General features: G+C 32.8%; 1 protein-coding gene across 1 annotated transcript; it reads left to right on the forward strand.

The window, feature by feature from the left end:
• Positions 1–231: 231 nt before the first annotated feature.
• On the forward strand, positions 232–15,980 carry LOC131846704 (SPRY domain-containing SOCS box protein 3-like). Its single transcript, XM_059196076.1, has 6 exons — positions 232–562; positions 1,911–2,107; positions 4,118–4,346; positions 6,868–7,098; positions 7,723–7,790; positions 15,821–15,980. The coding sequence occupies exons 1-6, from the start codon at positions 427–429 to the stop codon at positions 15,905–15,907; spliced, it is 948 nt and encodes a 315-aa protein (XP_059052059.1). The 5' UTR covers positions 232–426; the 3' UTR covers positions 15,908–15,980.
• The last annotated feature ends 7,438 nt before the right edge of the window (positions 15,981–23,418 follow it).

Below are 23,418 nucleotides of genomic sequence, written 5' to 3' on the forward strand. Positions count from 1 at the left end.
TGATCTACTAAGTTTATGGTCAAAACCATACGATTCTAAAGAGCCAGAATCGTTTTCATGGAAAATTGGACTAGACATTATGGAGCCAAATTGAGATTATATATAAATTTTATCATCTGTTTTTTTCATACTAGATTAAATGTTTTAGGTTGGCAACTTGGCAACCTTGTTGGGAATGGAAAACAAACAACTTCAGACAGTACACTGCGTATTATATACCTACCACAGATATATAAAATACGAAACTTCTGTAACTAATTTCAGTTGCATTCTATACTTTTCTAAACTCAACGCTTATTTGTGTTTATATTTTTCCGTGTTACTTTGTTTTCTGCGTTATGATATAATTTAATTTCTGTGTACTAAGTTCTAGACTTGTGGCTAATGCATCTTTTGTGTTCGTAAAGAGTTTTAATAAGTGACAAAATGTTTAATAGACCTGGATCAAAACAAAATTTAGGAGTAATGCGCCACTCAAAACCATATTGTGAATGTTGGAGTAAACGTGGCCCTCTTGTATGGAAACAATTGAATGTATGTTCATGTGGTGAAGACAATGACGGTACGTAATTATTTGATTATAGCAAATATCAGTTAGAATCATTTCGCTATATCAATCCAATCGTCCACCATAGATGTCGAAGTTCAATGACACTTCATTTCAACAGCTGATCACTGTTTGTTTAAACGTCTAACAATAGTTCTGAATTTTAATTTTTCGTATAGGTTTCTAATTTATGTTCATGTATTATATTACACTTATAGACAAAATGAGTTAATGCTTTCTGGAGTTATTGATTTTTATTAAATGAATCTGAATTCTCAATGTTAAACAAAAATGTATCATTATTATAATTTTTTTTTATTTAAGTATTTTATTTTTAAAGTTGAAACCCCAAATATTCATTTATTATTCATAGATTTCCTCAGAATAAACATAACTTAAATATATTGTATCTTTTATTTTAATACTTTGGTATCCCCAATACAAAAAGAGTTGAAATCATTTTAAAATGCCTCACAGATGGTATCTACACATAATCCTAGCCAAGTCTAAAATCTAATTTAATGTTTATCTTTAGAAACTTGGCATATTATCAAGCCTATTCATAGAAAAAGAGATTGGTGCAATATGCAATTTAAAATATTTTAGTGTCAACTTGCTGTACCTGCGACTTCATCCACATGGAATTTAACTTTATTTTTCTAAAATAAAATAGCCTAAGTTACTCCTTATTACGTCAGCTACCTGCCAATAAAAGTCCCATCAAAATTGGTCCAGCCATTTCAGAGATTAGCGGGAACAAACAGACAAAAGTTGTAAAATGAAGATGTAGTATAGATGTATATATAAAATATATCTGAGGAGAGAACAACTGACCATTCTAGCCTATTCTTATGAGCAACATTTAGTTTTACTTAATGGATTTCTATTATTTTGTTTAATTTGACTACCATATCACATTATGATAATGAAATAATCCATCCACCTGTGCTAAATCTGGAGGATGACAAAATCAGCATGTAGTGAGGTCATTTAGCCATCTTGGCAAATGGCAATTTACCATGATGTTTTCCAGGGGAGCTTCATGGAGGTCTACCTGGTATAGTACATTGTTAGCAATGGGGTTATTAGTCCACTACTCGCCCCATTTTCACACGGGTGTACATGTATTATACATATAAACCTTCCCCTTGAATCACTCTATCTATTTAAAAAAAACCGCTTCAAAATCCTTTGTGTAGTTTTTAAGATTTAAGCATACATAGGGACACACAGACAGCGACAGCGACTTTGTTTTATGCTATGTAATTATTAACTTTTTTTGCTTAATACTCAGCTCAGCTAAGTTACTCTAGCTATAGTCATGAGCAGACTCAATATATAGTGTTGTTGAATGTTATATTAGAAAGTGAATGGAAGTGGCAGGAGGCTGCAGAGAGAAGTACGAGTCGAGTGGTCGTCAGCGATGATCAAAAGCAAGTCACATTCCATCCGTTCTACAGTTCGGGCACAGCCGCCGTGAGAGGGGACATGCCGTTCTCACACAACCATCATTATTACTGGGAGGTGAAAATGCTGACTGAGACCTATGGCACAGATATTGTGAGTATTTAATTATTTAATTCTGTACCATCATATGGGCATATATAATTAATTAATTAAGTATAAGTTTTTTTTTTGTTTATAGACTTAGATAGTGGCAATGAAGCATTGGTCATTGCCACTAAGTATAAAAAAATGTACATATAATTATTTAATTATATATATTATTTTATACTTAGTGGCAATGAAATTTAATTAATAATGATAAGAGAAAACCGCATATTACGAAATAAAGGGTTTTAATTCACTAAAATTCTACTGCCATTAATAGACAACTTTGACAATCAAAAGACGGAATATTATTATTTAAAAATGGCAAAGCTACGAAACTAATTACATTAAAAATATATTTATTTGACTAATGGCTGCTGATGTCAACATAAGTATATTATCCTTACTTCTTTACTCCTTACTAATATTATAAATGCGAAAGTAACTGTCTGTCTGTCTGCCTCTGTCTTGTTTTCGAGATAAAACTAAGGCACCGATTTAAATAAAATTTGGTATACAGATAGTTTAGACCCTGAGAAAGGATATTTTTAATGCGAAGAAGGGGTTCTAAGGTGTTGAATGGGAAGATGAAATGTTCTATGGAAGTATCGTTATTTTTAAAACTAAAACCTTGATTCTTATTTTTTAAGCATTTGACTATAAATATGACATTCAAGGTTTGTACAAATATTACCCATAAGGGGGTAAAATAAAATAGGGGATGAAATGGAAATTCCTCATTCTTCCTCTATTCCTTGCGAACGAAATCGCGGGCACAGCTAGTAGGCATATAAAAAAAGTTATATTAGTCTATTACTTTTATAATAAAAATTATTGAAGACTAAAATAGTGTTCAGTCAAATAAAAGTTATATTTACTTTTTGTCCCTCTGAGTTTATAGACCGTTTTGTCTAGATTAATAAATCTTAATTTTATTATAATTACAGATGTAACAGTTTCTTATTTGAGACGCATATATATGACTAGCTGTGCCCGCGTGAAATTTATAGCCTATATCTTATTCTGATGTATAACCTATATTACTATAAAGTAATTAAAATCAGTTCAGTAGTTTTTACGTGAACGAGTAACAAACATCCATCCAAACTCACAAACCGTCGTATTTATAATATTAATAGTAATGAGATTATTATTATTATAAGTCAGTGAAATTACAGGTTAAGGCTTGATGCCTTAGTGACACATTTCAATAGCTAAAGTAGGTTTGTTAGATTAGATTTACCATATTAATATTAAGTATTATTATAATTAATAAGGAGATGGAGTAGATGTGGGTCATTGTTTTTATTTTATCAACTCTTATATATTACACTTTGACTTTAGTCTGACATTGTTTTAAATGATAATACTAATTACTAATTACACAAATTACAATACGAAGCAAGCACGAATTAAATGTATTATGCTATTTTATGACTAATTGGCTGCTCCCGCGACTTCGTCCGCGGGGAATTTAACTTTATTTTTGTAAAAAAAAGTAGCCTAAGTTACTCCTTATTATATCACCTACCTACCAAAAAAAGTCTCGTCAAAATCGATCCAGCCATTTGAGAGATTAGCCGGAACAAACAGACAGACAAAAATTATAAAAATGTTATTTTGGTGTATGTACCATACTTATATTCATATGCAAGTAGTGAAAAATGGTTATTTCAGTATTACAAACAGACATTCCAATTTATTTATCTTATATATAAAATTCTCGTGTCACAGTTTTCGTTCCCATACTCCTCCGAATCGGCTTGACCGATTCTCATGAAATTTTGTGAGCGTATTGAGTAGGTCTGAGAATCGGCCAACATCTATTTTTCATCCCCCTAAATGTTAGGGGTAGTCCACCCCTAAATTTATTATTTTAATTTTAAGGCAAAACAACGTTTTCCGGGACAGCTAGTATGTATATATAATTGAATTATGCACTCGCGCACGCTAACGGTTTACGCTGGCGGGGTACCAGATTAGGATGATAAGATGTAAATGTCATGACCACCATTACAGATGGTAGGCGTCGGCACCAGCAAAGTCAGCGTGTCGAATTCGCAGTTTGAATTCACATCCTTACTGGGACAAGATTCCGAGTCGTACGGGCTGTCATACAGGGGCGCCGTCCGACACAACGCCATGACGGCCCAGGACTGCGCGGGCTTCTGTCGCGGGACCATCGTCGGCGTGATGGTGGACATGTGGCAGGGCACGCTGCAGTTTTACATCAATAGGAAACCACAAGGTAATTAAATATATAAATAATCCTGAACAATTAAGACAGCACTAGTAACTTTAGTCCCACGGTAAGCAAGGCTTGTGGGTACTAGACAACTAATATAAAATAATTTTTTTTAAACATACATAATATACATAGAAAACACCCAGACCGATACAAACAATCATAGTCATGAATACAAATACCCATCAAAAACAAATGTGAAGTGATAGCCGAGTTCAATATTATGATATATGCCTTGATTGTTGATTTCAACGACAAAAGAAGTGAGATCTAAATGGGTGCCAAGTTCAGTGGTCTGTCTTCTTATAACTTAGGATAATATACTGTAGCCTAAGATCTGACTTGGCTAGTTCTCATATACCAATTATTACTTTCGATGGCTAGTTACTACTAATAATAAAATAGGAACCGACAAGTAACATGTTTAGAACTTGCGAAGGCTACAGTATATTTCGTATATGTCCTTCCTTGGTTTGGAGTGCCATCTGCACTCGCCCCCTATCATCCGGTGAAACTGTAAAGGCCAGCTGCGGCCGCATTAGAGTACAGCATTAGAGTAGTCCGAAAAAAACTTACCTCTACAAAACACCCTATATCTGAATTAATTTTTAGGGGCGACTGTCGAGTATGAACTTTTTTAAGGATATTAAGTATTGTAGTTAATACTTCAAGAAAAGACCTTTTCTTACAAGGCCGGCAGTGCAATTTCCGTGGTGTTGCACAGGTGATCCGCAAGCTCGTTTGTCTCCTACGCTATTGTAGCAACACACTTATATTTTAACTCTCGGCTGTATCATTACAAGCTCCCAGGTCCTCAACAAAGTAGGTCATAAACCTAACCCTAAAAGGCACACCTCCTTAAACTATAAAAAAAAATATTTGACCCTCCATTTCGAATGAGTGACTTAAAGAGACGTCTTCCTGTTTTACAACTTAACTCTAATATCAAAGAAAGTGATAAAATAAACGTAAAATGGGCGCTACAACGCATAGCAACGCCGATAACATAAGAAAAACAGACATTTTTATAGACAAATTATCTCTTGACCTGACCACTACTGGTTAATTGGTTTTTACAAACAAACAAGGAACTATGTTGTACTCGTTTCGAGTTGTATCCGTGCGTATTTATAGTGGCTACGATATAGTTACTTATTTATAGTTGGAATCTATTATTCTTCATTCGGACAAACAAATATTTTTGTTAGGTATGATATGATAACCTATTACAGCTGACCCCGCGACTCCGTTGCGCCTCAGAATAAAATTCTGAACACACTATTTGACACCCCGCTTCTGAACGCACTATATTTGACAGTTTGTATGGGAAAATAAAATTGTTATTTCTACTCTCCATGTAATTTCTTCATATTTTATCATCTTTCAAAACCTTTCCTGAACTTGACTATTTCAATACTAAAATTAACCAAATCGGTTGAGCCATTCTCGAGTTTTAGCGAGACTAACGAACAGCAATTCATTTTTATATATGTATATATAGATTATTTAACCAATTAATATTTCCTGGTATTATTTATTAGCTGTGCTTAGCAGTTTCATTTGTAGTCTAATTGAAAAGAAATTTCTAACAGTCAAATTAATAAATGGTGCAGAGAATAATCGTTGACGGTTTAAATATAATAAACTAGCTACTAGCCCCGGATTCGCACGGGTGTACATGTATTATATATATAAACTTTCCTCTAGAATCTCTATCTATTAAAAAAAACCGCCTCAAAATCCGTTGCGTAGTTTCAAAAATTTAAGCATACATAGGGACGGAGAGACAGAGACAGCTACTTTATTTTATACTATGTACATAATGATGAAAAGAACTAATCTCAGGACAATTCACACAGCGCCATCTAGTCCCACGGTAAGCAGAGCTTGTGTTATGGGTACTAGATGCTTGATATAAATACTTAGATATTTTTTTCGTAAATACATACATTATATACCTAGAAAACGCTCAGACCGATACAAACAATCATACTCATGAATACAAATGTTTGTACCGTGCGAGGAATCGAACCCGCGACTATCAGAACAAAGGGTGTATGAAACCGCTAGACTACCGTGGCCATCCAAAATGAAACACGTGAACTAAATATATATATATATATATACTAGCAGACACGGCCACGCGTTGCTGTGGCTAAGGTTCTTGAATAAAATAATATTGCGACTATAAATTGAGATGTAAGCTATCCTTATTTTTCAAGTTGGATCAAATTGCACACAATGTGCAAATCAAATTTGGAATCGGTTCAGTAGTTTAGGAGTCCATCGCGGACAAACAACGTGACACGTAATTTTTATATATAAATATACTAGCTTCTCGCACGGGTGTACATGTATTATATATGTAAACCTTCCTCTTGAATCACTCTATCTATTATAAAAAAAATGCTTCAAAATCCGTTGCGTAGTTTTATAGATTTAAGCATACATAGGGACGGACAGACAGCGACAGCGACTTTGTTTTATAATATGTAATGATATATATTTCTGCTTCTCGTTTCAGGTATCTCATTCTACAACCTCCGCCGGCATCAATGCCTGTACCCAATCGTGTGTTCAACAGCGGCTCAGTCCTCGATGCGACTGATCTATGCCTCCTCGTGGCGCGCTTCTCTGCTGGTGGACGCAGCCAAGACCCTGGCGGCGTCGGTCAGCGCTGACGAGAGATTGAGGATACCACCCGGTATCTGGTATACCTTGAAATCAAATTTCTGGATGACATACCCTAACAAAGGTAGGTTCTTTGTTTTGTAAACAATATAAAGTTACAACGATTATTTGAAAGAGCAACACGCAAGTTTCTTGCTCATTCTTCTTGTGACGAGACAGCTTTCCGAACTGTAACTATTCAATAGTGCTTAAATTAAGTTTATTTAAATAAAGGATTTTCTATTCTATTCTATTCTTTTATTATACTTATAAAATTGTACAATTTGACGAGCTTAATGCCATATGGCATTCTCTACCAGCTAACAATTGGGGAAGAACAGAAAGCGGTTGCATGGCAGTGCTGAGAAAGGAGTAACGTATAATTTGACCAAACATAGGCAAATAGGTCTTCAAATGTAATTTCAAATTGACGGCGTCGGTGGTCTAGAGGTGGCACACCGCCTTAATTCCGAGTCTCGGATTCAATTCCTTGCACGGTACAAACATTTATTTATGAGTATGATTGTTTGTATTGGCCTAGGTTTTTTCTATGTCTATTATGTATATATTTACAAAAAAAAAAATGTGTCTATGTATACATATCAGTTGTCTAGTACCATAACATAAGCTCTGCTAGCTCTTTGCTTCTGCTTAGCTGTGTACCACTAGTTCATATTAATTCTCACGATACCTTTTTATTTCATTCCAGGTTGCGTATTAGACGAAGATGAAGATGCACCGATGGAAATCGAACCTGCGAAAACGTCCACAAGCATGGTGAGTAATGATGATATCTGTGATGACATCTGTGATATAATATACCAAGGGTGCTGACTCACACATAAATATAAATCGTATATATGCTATATTATTTTTGAAACTCATGTAAATATGTGTACTTTTATGTATATTAGTATATATAGTTTTTAAAAATATAGTTAAAAAGTAAGTACCAGGATTTAAAGTCGCTTCTTAGTAAAAAAAAATAATGCAAACTATATCTTAAAACCTAGTCTTTATGTATAATTATTCCACAACGCAAGTGCTTATTTATAAGTCATGCAAATGATGATTATTAAAGTATATATTCCATTCCACATTGGGATTATTGTTGAATATATATACCGCAAGTTATAAGGGCAGAGGAAGGCCGAAAAAGAGATGGATGGACTGTGTGAAAGATGATATGGTAAGAAAGGAAGTAAATAACGCGATGACTGTGAACAGGGATGAATGGAAGAGAAAAACATATTACGGCGGCCACGAATAAATGGGATAAGGAAGAAATGATCATTATCTACAGGAAGTTAAAAGAAAATAACTTTAGTAGTCATAATATAATCATTACATAGTATAAAACAAAGTCTCTGTCGCTGTCTGTCCCTATGTATGCTTAAATCTTTAAAACTACGCAACGGATTTTGAGGCGGTTTTTTTAAAAGACAAAGGGGTTTCTAAGGGAAGGTTTATATGTATAATACATGTACACCCGGGGGAAACCGGGGCGAGTAGCTAGTAAATAAATAAACTGTCCACTGCCACTGTTGTATAGTGCAATATTAAAAAATAGTTAAAAGTTGAATATAATAAATAATTCTAGAATAACACTTATATTTTATTGTACATTACACTAGACATATGTTTTATACGGGTAGTCCTATCCACTTTATAATATTACAAATTTAAACTATTTATCTTCACGCCAGACACCAGGTAGATAGGCAGAACTAATTATTTCGCTTCTAAATTAACGAATATTGTTATTAGTAACAATATTTAGAATGGGGTAAAGTTTTTGACTTTTATATTTAGACAAATGAGAAGACGTATACATAAATTTGCGGATGGTAATTATTTAGTAAACTTAAAATATGTAGTTTTACTAAAAAAAACTTTTATATATTGCCAAGTTCGTCTTTAGATAATGGATTTTCCATGTCAAACAATAGTATTTTGATTATGTTTAATATATAAGTTTATATATCAACGTATTGGAAACAAATTAAAATAAAAATATTTCTATGTAATTATTACTCTGAAAAAGGTTATGGGCCCACGACATAAATATGTTATATCCACACACCAACTGTTTGACTGGATTTCTGTTCCCCACCTGTTGCAAAGTCCTCTCTTTCCCAGTCCCTGACGTCTGGCTTGAGAAAACACAGGCAGTCGGCCGCGTGACTGATCGCTGGTCACAATATGTGCGTTGTATGACGCACTCATGCAAGCCTAGCGCAGGGAGCCGGGGACAATCAAATCTGGGATCTAAAATGTTGCTACTAAATTGAAACTTCAAATATTTGAAGACAAATGTTGCCATATAAAGTTCAAAGAACTTAATTTTTATATTTTTGTGTTTCTATCGCCCCATATTTAATTTGTTGACATTTCACTAGGAAGAATGAATAAGAAACTCGTGCCGGTTTCTTTCATGTTATAAACTGGACGGTAAGGAAAAAATTGTAATATAAAAAAAAATTACTTTCATAAGCCGCTAAAATGTCCTACATGAATTAATGATTTTTTAGTTTGGATTTAAATAAATGTACATTTTTAATTATAAATTATTCATACGGCAAAATAGTAATGTTATAATAGTAATAGTGATGTATATAGTTTGGATATTATGTTGGCTCAAGCAATAATGTAAATATACAGTTCTGGACTTACACACTTCTACAAGTATTTGAGTTTTTAACACTTTGATGTAAGCTTAAAATGCCGACACGGGTAAATATATTGCAAGTATGTATTAGTTTTTATTATAGATAATAATAATATCTCAGGACAATTCACACAGCGCCATCTAATCCCAAGCTAAGCAGAGCTTGTGTTATGGGTACTAGACAACTTATATATAACAACATGGATACATTTTTTTTGTAAATAAATACATATTATACATAGAAAACATCCAGACCGATACAAACAATCATACTCATGAATACAAATGTTTGTACCGTGCGAGGAATCGAACCCACGACCATCGGATAGTAAAGCGGTGTGCTAAATCACTAGACCACCGAGGAGTCAAAGATGTTAATATTCGCTGGCGGGGCACCTGAGGCGGATGATAAGATGAAAATGGCATTTTTATATATGATAATGGAATGGTACACTCGTTTGTGCTAACGGTATACGCTGTCTGGTCAGTTAGCCTATAGCCTATGGTGGTATCACGATAGTTGTCAGAGGGATTACGTGGAGCTCAACCTGATATGGTACATTGCTAGCAATGAGATTATTGGTCCACATCACTAACAGTCCACAGTCCTCCTGCAAATGTTTGTTCAAACTTTGAACACATGCTTAAACTTTCAACAGCACTGCAGGAACGCACCATTAAAACATTTGCATATGGCACGTACATTGTTGTTATTGCCAAATAGTTTGTTGAAAGTTCTTTAAATGCATATTCCAAGTTAGTGCTGTCTTGTTATACCTTTTTAACGCAATGACAGTTATACTTGTTTCTTTATAATACTTGATTTAGATATGGCTAATATTGTATGTTGACGCGAACAAACAATTTTCAATAATTTCTTTGTTTCTATTGTAACGTCATCATTGCCTTGTGTTGATCCCATTATTATGGGTCGGGACTTTATTTCTGTTGAATCTCTGTGTAAAAATATATAACGTATTTCATCTACTATTTAAGTCCAAATTCTAATTAACAACGTTCTGAAATAAATATCATTGCGTTTATAGATTTTAATATTCATATATTTTCAAAATAGTGGACTAATACTATTAAATACAGTTTCTGGTGTAATTGTAGTATATTTTGAGTTTGAATTCATGGAAGATATATAAATGGCGTATGTTATAATAATCTCTATAATGATTGAATGTTAAATATCCTAAGCTTAATGTGAACTTGGCTTGCCAGCGTTTACTGTTATGTTATGTTAAATTATGTTTAAATAAGTATTTCAGTTGGTAAGCAATACTTGTGGACAATTTGATTGACTGAAGTGTAGTTTTGTAAATATGTTTTTTTATATAAATTAAATATGACTGTGATAAATTATATATATATTTTATTTCGCATCCTTTTGATTCCTACAAGAAACTATTTGAAATTTTATGAACTTTATTTTATAATAATAATGTTAATAGTTTTTATTTGCTCTAATACATAGCACAAAATATGATAATTAATTAATCTGTGTATAAGGTCATGTGTTTTGCTATAGCAATGGCATTTTACACAAAAAGGCAACTTCATTTCAATGGTACCAATAGTGATATACATCCTGATTAATTAGAAAAAATATTAGTTTTATATTATAAGTTATCGTATAACTGCAATATGAAGTACCGTTGAAATTAATAATTATAATCAATAATTTATTAATTTAATAATGTCACAGGCAATGAAAGATTTATATATATAAATGAATGAAATGTTATATTTTTATTAATTTTTTCAATCATTTTCAGATATAATCAATAACTAATAAATAATGTTTTTATCTATATTACGTTGGGTTTTGGCTCATAGTTTAGTGGCATCGTTGCTAGCAATGTAACCTCAACTCGACATAACGTAGTCCCCACTGGAAAAGATGATGGCTGCCTGTGAATTCGCCACGATTAACTCCTAAGAGTGAGGCAAGGGGAGAAGATGGTTTGGTCTGGGCAGAGAGAGAGAGAGAGGTTTGGGAATAGGTCGGAAGGCCGATTATTATTCTAGAACATAATATACATTTTATTGTAGAATTGAATAGATTATTGAAATACAGCAGCTGTGATGGATAAACCTGTTGGTGTGAACAAAAACCATAATCTTGATGATCAGATGAGATCAACGTCATAATAAAATGATCGATTTGACAGCCTCGGTGTTCTAGTGGTTTAGCACACCGCTTTACTATCCGATGGCCGTGGGTTCGACTCCTTGCACGGTACAAACATTTGTATTCATGAAAATATGTATCCATGTATTGATATCAGTTGTCTAGTACCCATAACATAAGCTCTGCTTAGCTTGGGACTAGATGGCGCTGTGTGAATTGTCCTGAGATATTATTATTATTAACTGTAGGTACTTTGCTTTTTAGCTTTGATGTATAAAACTGTTGGTGTGAACAAAAACCATAATCTTCATGATCAGATGAGATCAACGTCATAATAAAATGATAACTATAAGTACCATATTTCTGGCGTGAAGATAAGTAGAAAACTATAAAATGATAATGCAATTTGATTGTACTATTCTTTAAAAGCAGGCAAGCAGCTTCGTTGGTCATTGTTCTTCAAAGGATTTACATTTCGTATGCGGTTTATATATATATACTAGCTACTCGCCCCCGCTTCGCACGGGTATACATGTATTTATATATATAAACATTCCTCTTGAATCACTCCATCTATTAATACACGCAGTGGCACTCAATGAGGAAGTAGCCATTATTATTGCTAAAAGTTGCATATAGATGGCGTGATTGGTATCGATGGAATTCTTCATAGTTTTGCAAACGTTTTAAAAAACAAAACTGTGTTTTCAAAAATGTTTAATCAATTTTTAAAAAGTTATATATACATGTTAAAATGAAATAATGCGTTTAGAAAAGTAATTTTCATATATTTACTCATTTTGTTATGTTCCAGTACTTAATTACACTTTAATCAGTGCTAATATGGGGCTCAATGTTTTCAAAATGCTTTCATAGATGGCATTGTCGTCATTTGTATCGGCCTAATTAAATGTCTTTTTTATATTTTCCAATAATAAGCACTTAATATATTATTATTGTAAATTAAACATATAAAAATTTTTTAAATAAATTAAAAATAGCCGAACAAGCAAGTAATAATATTTCCAATAATACTTATGTATGAAGTGTTGTCATATTATAAATAAATACATGTATTATCGATTTTTTTTAATAATCGATAACAGGATTTTATTACGCATTATTCGATGATGCTTTTAATGAGTCGTTGTGAACAGTAAATTTTCATTATTTTGTATTATAGCAGTGTTCCGTTTCAAAGAACGGAATATAGTAGTACATTATTAGTGTCGTTGGTTATTTGCATTTGTACTGAAAAATCGATTACATAATAATTTAAAATATCGAGTACGAATCGTAGTTGTCTTCGAATACTGGCAACTGGTAAGATTAAATTAGTATTTAAAAAAAAGAGAGAAATTGATCCTAATTCGAATACCATAAAGTTGATTTTCCTTTCTCATTAATATCATAGCAGTTTGTTTTTAACTTGCGTATGACTCTGTGGTATGATGTTTAACGTGTATTGTTATTGTACGGTGCATACATTTCAAAAATTATATTTTAATGTAGGTACATACATTACTTTCATACATTTCAAAAATTATATTTTAATGTAGGTACATACATTTCTTTCATACATTTCATACATGTCAAAAATTATCTTTTAATGTAGGTACATACATTTCTTTCATACATTTCATACATGTCAAAAATTATCTTTTAATGTAGGTACATACATTTCTTTCATACATTTCATACATTTCAAAAATGAACTTTTTATGTAGGTACTTACATTTTTTTCATACATCTCATACATTTCAAAAATTATATTTTAATGTAGGTACATACATTTCATAAATGTCAAAAATTATCTTCTAATGTAGGTACATACATACATTTCTTTCATACATTTCATATATTTCAAAAATTATATTTTAATGTAGGTACATACATTTCATACATGTCAAAAATTATCTTTTAATGTAGGTACATACATTTCATACATTTCAAAAAGTATCTTTTAATGTAGGTACATAACACCCCATGTCAGACCCCTTGTATTTGGAAGAAACTTAAAAATAATGCCAAAAATATTAGATGAATATATTTTTAATACGAATATTGTTTTATTTTTGTTCATCAACTTTATCCCTCACTAACAATACTAGTAGTAGTACATAACCTGGTTTATACCGCTAAAGATATTGAAAGATATACGAGTAATTCAGAATGTTTGGCGTGAAAGCGAGACAAATAGACAGACTGAGTTACTTTAGCATTTATAATATTTTTAAGAATATCGCTATTAAAAATAGGGGTTGGTGAAAGACGGGTGAAAATTTAGGCGTGTATGTATTTTCAATGTAACATTATAAATAAAAAAAAAATTGTCCATAATACAAAAAAATATTTTTTCGGGGTAGGCCACCCCTATGACTTAGGGGTATAAAAAATAGATAACAACCCTACCTCAGACCTGGCAAGTATACATATCAATTTTCATCATGGGAGAAATATGGCAACTAACACTGTGATACAAAATTTATATATTGTAATACACTACCTCTAAGTAGATATATATATATAGCGGCGCACCCGCCGGTAGCCTCGCGCTGTTGGCTCGTTGCTAAGCAACGGATACCCCGGTAGCGGTTGGGTAACGGGAGGCCGGCGGCAGTTGGTCGTTGAATACCGCACGCAGCGCAAGTCTTACAACTTATTTTAATTATTTTTATGACGATCCAACAATATAAGATATAGCGGAATTCTCATTAGGTAAAAGAGGGGTACATCGTAGAATACATGAGGTATATACCAGTAAATTAATTGTAGCTAAAATCAGTCTCATACATATAACGATTGAAATAAAAAAACGTATAGCCCGATTTTGATACGTACGAGTATAAACGTATCAAAATCAGGCTATACGTATAGCGCAGACGCGTTACAACATATCAAAAAAATAGGCATGGAATGTAAAATAAACCATAACATAATAGGTATATACATTGGCACATAAGCCATATCTGCAGAGTGTCGGCTAACGATATTATACCTACACATTTACATTGAATCTTGAATCGTCCCTAATGAGGTACACGATACAGTAACCTACATATCTATTATATACATATCTTTGCAAAACAGATGTCATGTAGCTGAATTGACTGCCATCTATTTTCATGCTTTGTTACTAAGCACCCACTAGTAATCCGAACTGCTTCAAATCTAGCGACATCTAGCGGCTACGGTGGCGAAATAAAATAGCCCGAAGAATAGCCCGAGTTAGGAAGGAACCATTTTCTTGTATGGGATGGGGTATCTGTATGTAATATTATGTTATCTGTGATACACGCTTCAAAATCCGTTGCGTAGTTTTAAAGATTTAAGCATACATAGGGACGGACAGACAACTGCAGCGACTTTGTTTTATACTATGTAATAATATGTATCAAACATGCAAGAATCTGAACTTATTTCCATAAAACAGCCACATTCATAACATTAATACTGGCTTTAAACATAACCTTGCTATTTCTGAGTATTATTTAGTAAAAGTCAATAGGTCTTATAGGGAAAGGGTATAAAATTTTTAATAACATAGCAAAGTATATACTGCAATAACCTTTAAATAAATTTAAATACATCTGTTAAATCATAATTATTGCGCAAAGCCTAATAATGCTGAAGGACTTGTATCCATAGTCATGAACAAATAATTATATATATATATAAAAAAAAAATATTTTTGATTACATTTCGTAAAATCAAAGTGACTATTAAAAGTGCTTATATAAAGTTGGACTAGAGCAGAGGTTGCCAAACTTTTTTGTGTCGTAGACCTCTTGCCATATTTTTCGGTTATGGGTAGACCCCCTATTCTTACTTGGTACTGATTATTTGTAAATTTATAACTGTAGTAAAGTTTAGTGTTAAAAACAAAGTAAAAACAACAAGATGACTGCTATCGTAGACCCCTTGCAGTTTGTCATAGACCTGGGGGTCCATATAGACCAGCGGGTCTAGAGATTATTCTATTTCTAATTGTAATATTTTCAGCTAACCGAGATATTGCCGAGCCCATATGTCAACGGTTACTACGTGGATAGCGTGGAGATGAACTATCGCGTTGTTGTCTACGAGTAAACCAACAAAGCAAGCCGTGATATAATTTTAGTTGTGATATATTTATGTACTAGCGGTTCCCGTGACTTCGTCCGCGTGGTATTTAACTTTATTTTTCTAAAATAAAAGCAGCTTGTTACTCCTTATTACATCAGTTACCTGCCAAAAAAAGTCCCGTAAAAATAGGTCCAGCCATTTCAGAGATTAACCGGAACAAACAAACAGACAGACAGACAAAAATTGTAAAAAATGTTTTTTTGGTGTATGTATGTATTTATATTCATATGATTGTAGTTAAAAACGGTTATATCAATATTACAAACACACACTCCCATTTTATTTATATGTATAGATTAATGGCCTCGCCGCGCCGGCCAAACAATTTAGCACACCGCCATACTTCCGATGGTCGCAGGTTAGACTCCTCGCACGGTAAACATGTGTATTCAGGCGACGGTTACTACCATTTTCCATCGAGTGGACTGTCAGTTTTATTGCCATTATAGAATGTTGTAATTATAGATACATGAACAGATAGAATATACTTTTATTGGAATTATACAGAAAACTGAAAAATTACATTAAATTTATATAATTTATAAATACATTTGTAAAAATAGCTTATCGGCTTATTGTATTTACTCGCGTGTTCTATAATATATTATTTCTTTATCTTCAATGTATATTACAAATAAAGTATATTCAATCAATGTAGGTATATGAGGATGAAGTCAGTTCAACTATTACAATATGGCAAACTCATCAAGAATTAACAATCAGTTTCAGGAGGTTAGTCTAAAAAGATACTTTGTAAGCAACGAAATCGGTAGTTCCGTCAACTTTGGTTCTAACAGTTTGTTTTAGTGGTATTCAATTTTAATATTGTAGAGTAATATATAGCAAATCACAGAGTATTCAGATATAACTAGCTTTATACTGTTTCAAATTTGATGCGGTCATTATTCATATATATAGTTTGTAAAAATAACGGGATCTTACCAAACATGGTAAGATCTCATAATTTTTACCAACTATAGGCATTACTAGCTTTACTCCCTAGGAATTTTTTGAAAATTACGGTCCTTACAATATATTTTGTGACGTTTCATTACGTAAAACTTGTTTTGTAACGCCATCTAGTTATTTTCATGAGAAACAATTGATATATTTTTAGCGTAGATTAAAAATGTTTATTTTATTTAGTCTATTTTCGAAGATTTATTTGGACATGGGAAACATTGCATATATTTATACTTAAGTAATGATAACTATGAAGAAGTAAGGATACAGTGTTACAATAATTTGATCAGGGCCTTATTATAATTTTGTAAAAATGACTATTCAATGTAAATATTATTTGGAATAAACAATTATTATGATAATCGGTTTTTTATTGTCGGAATTTATAATAGTTCACTAGCAAAGAAAAATATCTTTATACATATACAAAGTAAATGTATAAAGTAAATGTATGTATGCATGTATAATAGTAGTAAATGAAGAAATTTTAAAATATATTTAAGATGTTATTTTTATTGACAGCAATTTACCACGCAGGATTCCAGGATTCGCATGGAGGTAAACTGACATGGTACATTTTCAGCAATGAGGTCATTATTCCAAATCAATAACAATGCTCTTTCCCCCCGATGATCGCGGGTTCGATTCCTCGCATAGTACAAACATTTGTACTCAGGAGTAAGACCTTTTTTTTTGTGGATGATATTGGAATGGTGGACACGCCTGCGCTCACGGTTTACGCTGGCGGGGCACCAGTGGAGGATAAGATGAACATGAGGTCAGGTCAGTTGTTAGCCCATCATGACAAATTCACCGGAAATGTATCACGATGGTTTCCAGGGGGCTCCGCGTGGAGGTCAACTTGACATGGTACATTGCTGGTAATGGGGTTCATGACCCACATTACTACTAATCCCCTTTCCCCCTCCACATCACTGTTTATATCCCATAAATAAGCGCTGCTTAGTTTTTTATTATGCTACGACGGTAACAACCATGAAACAACAACAAGCAAGCTTGTTACTAGATGGCATAGTGTTAATGGTCCAGAGTCATTTATAATTAATTATTTTTACATTGACTCAGTTTTTTAATGTGTAAATTATTCTTGTACTTCTTACGTTATTACTGTAAAAACGAGTTAATAAAAAATTCTATTCTATTAACTTAGTATGGCTATATATGTATAACGGTGTAGGAAAGCAGGAATACTTTTTAAAAAGCTGCAGAACCGTTGACCTATAACAGGATCATCGGTTCTACTAGTAGTAGTAGTTTAACATTACATATATGAAAATAATAAAAGAACACAAGCGAAATTAGATTATTTAATTATTATAATAATAATCTCTAAATATGACTATAGTCTAGCTTTCATTTTATTTTATAACACAATATTTTTCTAATGTGATTATAATTACAAATCGATTTTACTACAGTAACAAGAGTTTTCAACTTACTTCCAAGCCGCTCGAGCACCGAATACAGAATGAATCTTATTCACAAGACCAGCCATGTGGTCAAATCGTGTTCCCTCCAACTTGTACGCGCGCTCAAGTCGGAAGGTGTCGATCGCCACAGTGCCGGAAGTAAAATACCATTTTTGCCTAAGGCTTATAATTAAACAATAACAAAGCGGCATAATTACTTAAATTACCGTCTAGTTATTCTAATAATATTAGCAATTAAATAAAGCCACAAACTTGTAGTATTAATAAATTTGACTTACACTATTAACTGAATCCGGAAGTTTTTCATGTTGATTTTAGTTAACAACTTAAATGCAAAATAAATGAACGTTACATTATTGTTAAAAATAACTTTTTGGTATTTAAATTTAAATCAAGATGATCGCCTTATTTTCTTTTTAAAATGGTTACAAGATTTTATCAAAGTTTTAATTATTGTGAAGGAAATCCGCACGCAAATGGCGGACGTTACGCAACATCCGACATTCGCTCGACATAGATAAATTTATTTAGAATACACAGAACAATTGCTTAATTCATAATAAATTTTAATATTTAATTTAGTTTTTACTATATTTAGTAATTTTAAACAGCAAACATAAGTTATTAAAAAGGACTGATAATGACGCCATCTAGCGGCATTAATTGAAGCGATTATGCGTTGATATTAGTCGCATGGTGGCTCCATCTATCGTCCTTATATTTAAGATGTAATGAATGTGATTCAGTTTCTATTAATGTTGATAATCAATATGGTAAATCAACAGCAGATGCGTCATTCATCTCCTTATTTTTATTTTGTGGGTTATAATGTAGCTGCGGCGACATGTATATATATAAAGAAAATATAAGAGTGGTGTGTCAGTATGATGGCTAAAACCACAATATATATTTTTTATATTCATATTTTGTATCCTTAAGAATATACATATATGGCCCAATATTGATATGATATGATAAGTTGGCTTAAATAATAACATATTATTATTATAATACCTGGACTAATAAGCCACGCTGTTACAGATTTTTATTGCGTTATTATCAAGGCCATCATAATGCAATAAAACTTAAGAATATTCATATTTATTTCATTAAACTTCGGAATAAAGGGTGTTATTTTAAAAAAATAATACAAATCATTATTTCTTGTAATTTTTTATTAATATTTCACAAACAATATTATAATTACGAGTATGCGAAGGTTCCCCGAATTTAGCATAGTATACGAATTTATCTAGAAATATTTTCATATTAGGGAGCGCCCTAGACCTCCACGTGTGTAGACAAAACGTCAGGGAGAATAATAATAATAATTATAATACATATAATAATAATAGTGATAACAATTAGGCAACATACACACGAGGTGATCTAGGAAACGATCCAGGGCGCTCCCCACCACTGTTCCGCTTTAAACTAACTCATAAGGTGCGTTTACACGTACGCTCTTCCACGCGAATCGGCTCTCACGCAGAAAGGAACATACAAGTCAATACATATGTATGTGTATGTCATGCACGTTCTTTTCTGCGTAAAAGAATATGAGAAAAACCCCGCGCGCCGCCAGCTCGCGCATTTCCCGCGTCCTTTTTGTAATAATTAGTCATCATTGCAAAATGGCGGCCATAAATATGTAGCATAGACAATTATAGAGTTCTTGATAATTTATAAATCTTAAACATGTCTTTGGAAAGTAAAACATATGGAGTAAAGAAAATGAAATAATCACACGCGAAAGAGTGAACACAAAAAATAGTAAAATGCAATAACCCACGAATTTTGCATTTGAATATTTTATGCCCAATCCAACGCGCTGATTTTCCCGCGCTAAATAGCGCGCGCTGACTTTCCCGCGCTAAATCGTCCGTGAAACAACGTTTGTAAAGGCAGCTATTTACCGCTACAAAATATACCAGTGGCAAAATTGGCGAGAGTGTAATTTATATTATATTTACAAACCAAACGTTTCATTGCACAACAATAATAACATTACAATTAAAACACTAATGTATACATCTAAAGCAACGTACTCTACAGCTAAGTTTTATACAGAACATATACACAAAAGGAACATAATTATATGAAATATATCCACCAGATAGTCTTGTGTGGTTGCGAACCAACTAGTTCCGAAGAGCGTTCCAAAAGATCTAGTTCGCAGACCCCGCTCTAGTTCGTTTGAATAAAATATTATGTACAATATATTACACTTAAAATCAATAAAATTGCACTAAAAAACGAGAACATATGTTCTTGTCAACCCCTTAATACAATACTGCTTAACTTGAGAAATCATTACATACATATAAAATAAAATAAAATCGCTGTCGTTGTCTGTCCGTCCATATGTATGTTTAAATCTTTAAAACTACGCAACGGATTTTGAAGCGGTTTTTTTTAATAGATACAGTGATTCAAGAGGAAGGTTTATATATATAATACATGTACACCCGTGCGAAGCCGGGGCAAGTAGCTAGTGTTTTAAGTACAATTTAAAGTTAAAACAAGTTAAAGTTTGTAGTGTTTTAGTTAAAACAGTATTGTACTAACACTTTGCTATCCGGTGACGAGTTAACTCATCATTGCCCTTACATTATATATAATATTTAATTTATGACACACAGGGCGCTATAGAATGTTATAAAAACTTGGCATATCGTGTTTAATAACCGCTGAGATGACATAGTTTCGGTGTAAAATTCCCGGTCAATAAAGTGTTAAAGACGATATTTCCTGCTTAAAAAACCATCGGGAACACAAATACTAATAGTAAGGAAAATACCTACTACCGCCTTTCTGTAAATCGAGACGGGATCTAACGAACTAGTGATTGCCAAACTGTGAGCGCTTCGGATCGCGAACTATTACCACAAGACTACCGCCAACACTTCACTGATGCATCCATAAACATCTATATATACAACCAACATCAAACACTAACTAAAATATACACCGTTACAACCACTTCCATATGAGTATCTGTCCGTTACTACATTTAAAAATATAATATATGAAAGCCGCTGTTCAGTGGTAGCATTCAGCTTCTAACCCAGGGTAGGGTCAAGTCAGGGTTATATCTAACCTAGGGGGCGGGTAAATCAGTTTTTCTTTTGCCTCAGAAAGAGAGTTGGTCATAACGCATTCAATATTCAAAGTCCAGGGAGATGCAGCTGGGTGGGGAGGCACACCCGGAGGGAAGAGCATGGGTCCTTTCCTTGGGTATGTCTCTTGCGTTGATTTGAATATATAATAAATACCATTGTAATAGTTTCATATTTAAAATAAGCGACCGGTTCTGTGCCGATATAAAACTTTTTTTTTTTTTAATATTTACTGATAATATTGAGCAATGTGATCTCGAGTGAACCGCATTACTGTTACACCACCAGAAGTATAAAAAAATCGAATATACAAGTTCGAGTCTCGCACGATATTGTATTTGTATTTATGAATATTGTATTGGTCTGGGTACTTTATATTTATATTATGTATGTTTACACAAAAAAAAATATATTTAAGTATTTATATCGGTTGTTTAATACCCATAGTACAAGCTCTGCTTAGCTTGAGACTAGATGGCGGTATATAAATTGGGTTATTACTTATGTATATTATATCAAGGAGTATATGAGATCAACAGTCTTAACTATGAAAAGGAGAATGAATAAATCTTTATTCAGAATAAATTTCCTCGAATAACCCATGATGGCTGACCAAATGACGCCGACCATGGTGACGGTAGGGAAAAAATTTAAAATATAACGTAAAAAATTTGACGTTCATAAGCAACTAATATGTTCTATATGAATAAATGATTTTTTAATTTGAATTTGATATGATTAAAAAAAATAATGAACCTAGTTCCTCAATGTGGTTGGGCCAATAGTCTGCAGAATCGGTTAGGGAACTCTTGTCTATGTACAATCTACAACTAAATTTGATATAATTCATCAAAACCAACTCAATCGTATATATATTTATATATTTACAGTAGTATAAGCTTATCCCTATCATCGAAAGCTTTTTGGCAATTGTAAGCTTTGTACAAATGGCAGAGTTGGGATAAAATGTTCAGACTTACACAGCCTAATTCACGAAATGATAACCGAATCTAGTGTAGACCAATTCTTTTAATAATAGAAATCCTTATTAATATTATAAATGCGACAGTAACTTTGTCTGTCTGTCTGTCTTACTTTCACGCCAAAACTACTGAACCGATTTAAATGAAATTTGGTACACATATAGTTTAGAACCTGAGAAAGGACATAGGCTACTTTTTAATCTAAAAAAAGGGTTGTAAGAGGTAGAAAGGGGAGATGAAAGGTTATTTGGAAGTATCGACAATTTGCGCGGACGAAGTCGCGGGCACATCTAGTAATATATATGTTCGGGTTACAGACACTGATTATACTATTTTCTTTTGACAAAATTGCAGTAGCATATGCTGGTCACATAATTCTCCCAAATTTGAATATAAAATGAATAATTTTATAAATATGTACAAGCTCATTTGAAGAGAATAAGAGCTAAGTTTCTTGTCAGTTCTTCTCAGCTCGAAAACGTTCCGATCATATCACAAGAGTCTGAATAGACCTTTTGATTTGATTTGATTTTATTTGATATATTTAATTCAGATTATTATAATTATCATTTACATTATATCCTATTTCGAAATAGCTAAGTTAATTTTATATTTATAAATATATATATTACACATAAGATTTCGTCTTCTAAGATTTAGCCACAGAATTACTTATTTAGAAAATTGTACTAACGACTCGTGCATCATTCTTAGAATTACCGCATTTTGGCCGAATTCACAAATACGAAAACTGATATGACCCAATTAGCCCGTACAAAGGAATTGACAAATTGAGATTGAGTTGTGATTTGTGTGTAGTATTAACCCATCGAACGTTTTGACACAGATCTGTGTACTTGTCTTAAACCGTATTACCGTCTTGTCACAGATCTGTGCCCGCAAAACAGTGACTTCTTTTTAAACAATTTTATCCTTATTTGAAACAAAATAAGATTTGA

This window comes from Achroia grisella, unplaced genomic scaffold (genome assembly GCF_030625045.1).
Source record: "Achroia grisella isolate CSIRO2021 unplaced genomic scaffold, CSIRO_AGI_Agris_v1 utg512, whole genome shotgun sequence".
NCBI classification, from domain to species: Eukaryota; Metazoa; Arthropoda; class Insecta; order Lepidoptera; family Pyralidae; genus Achroia; species Achroia grisella.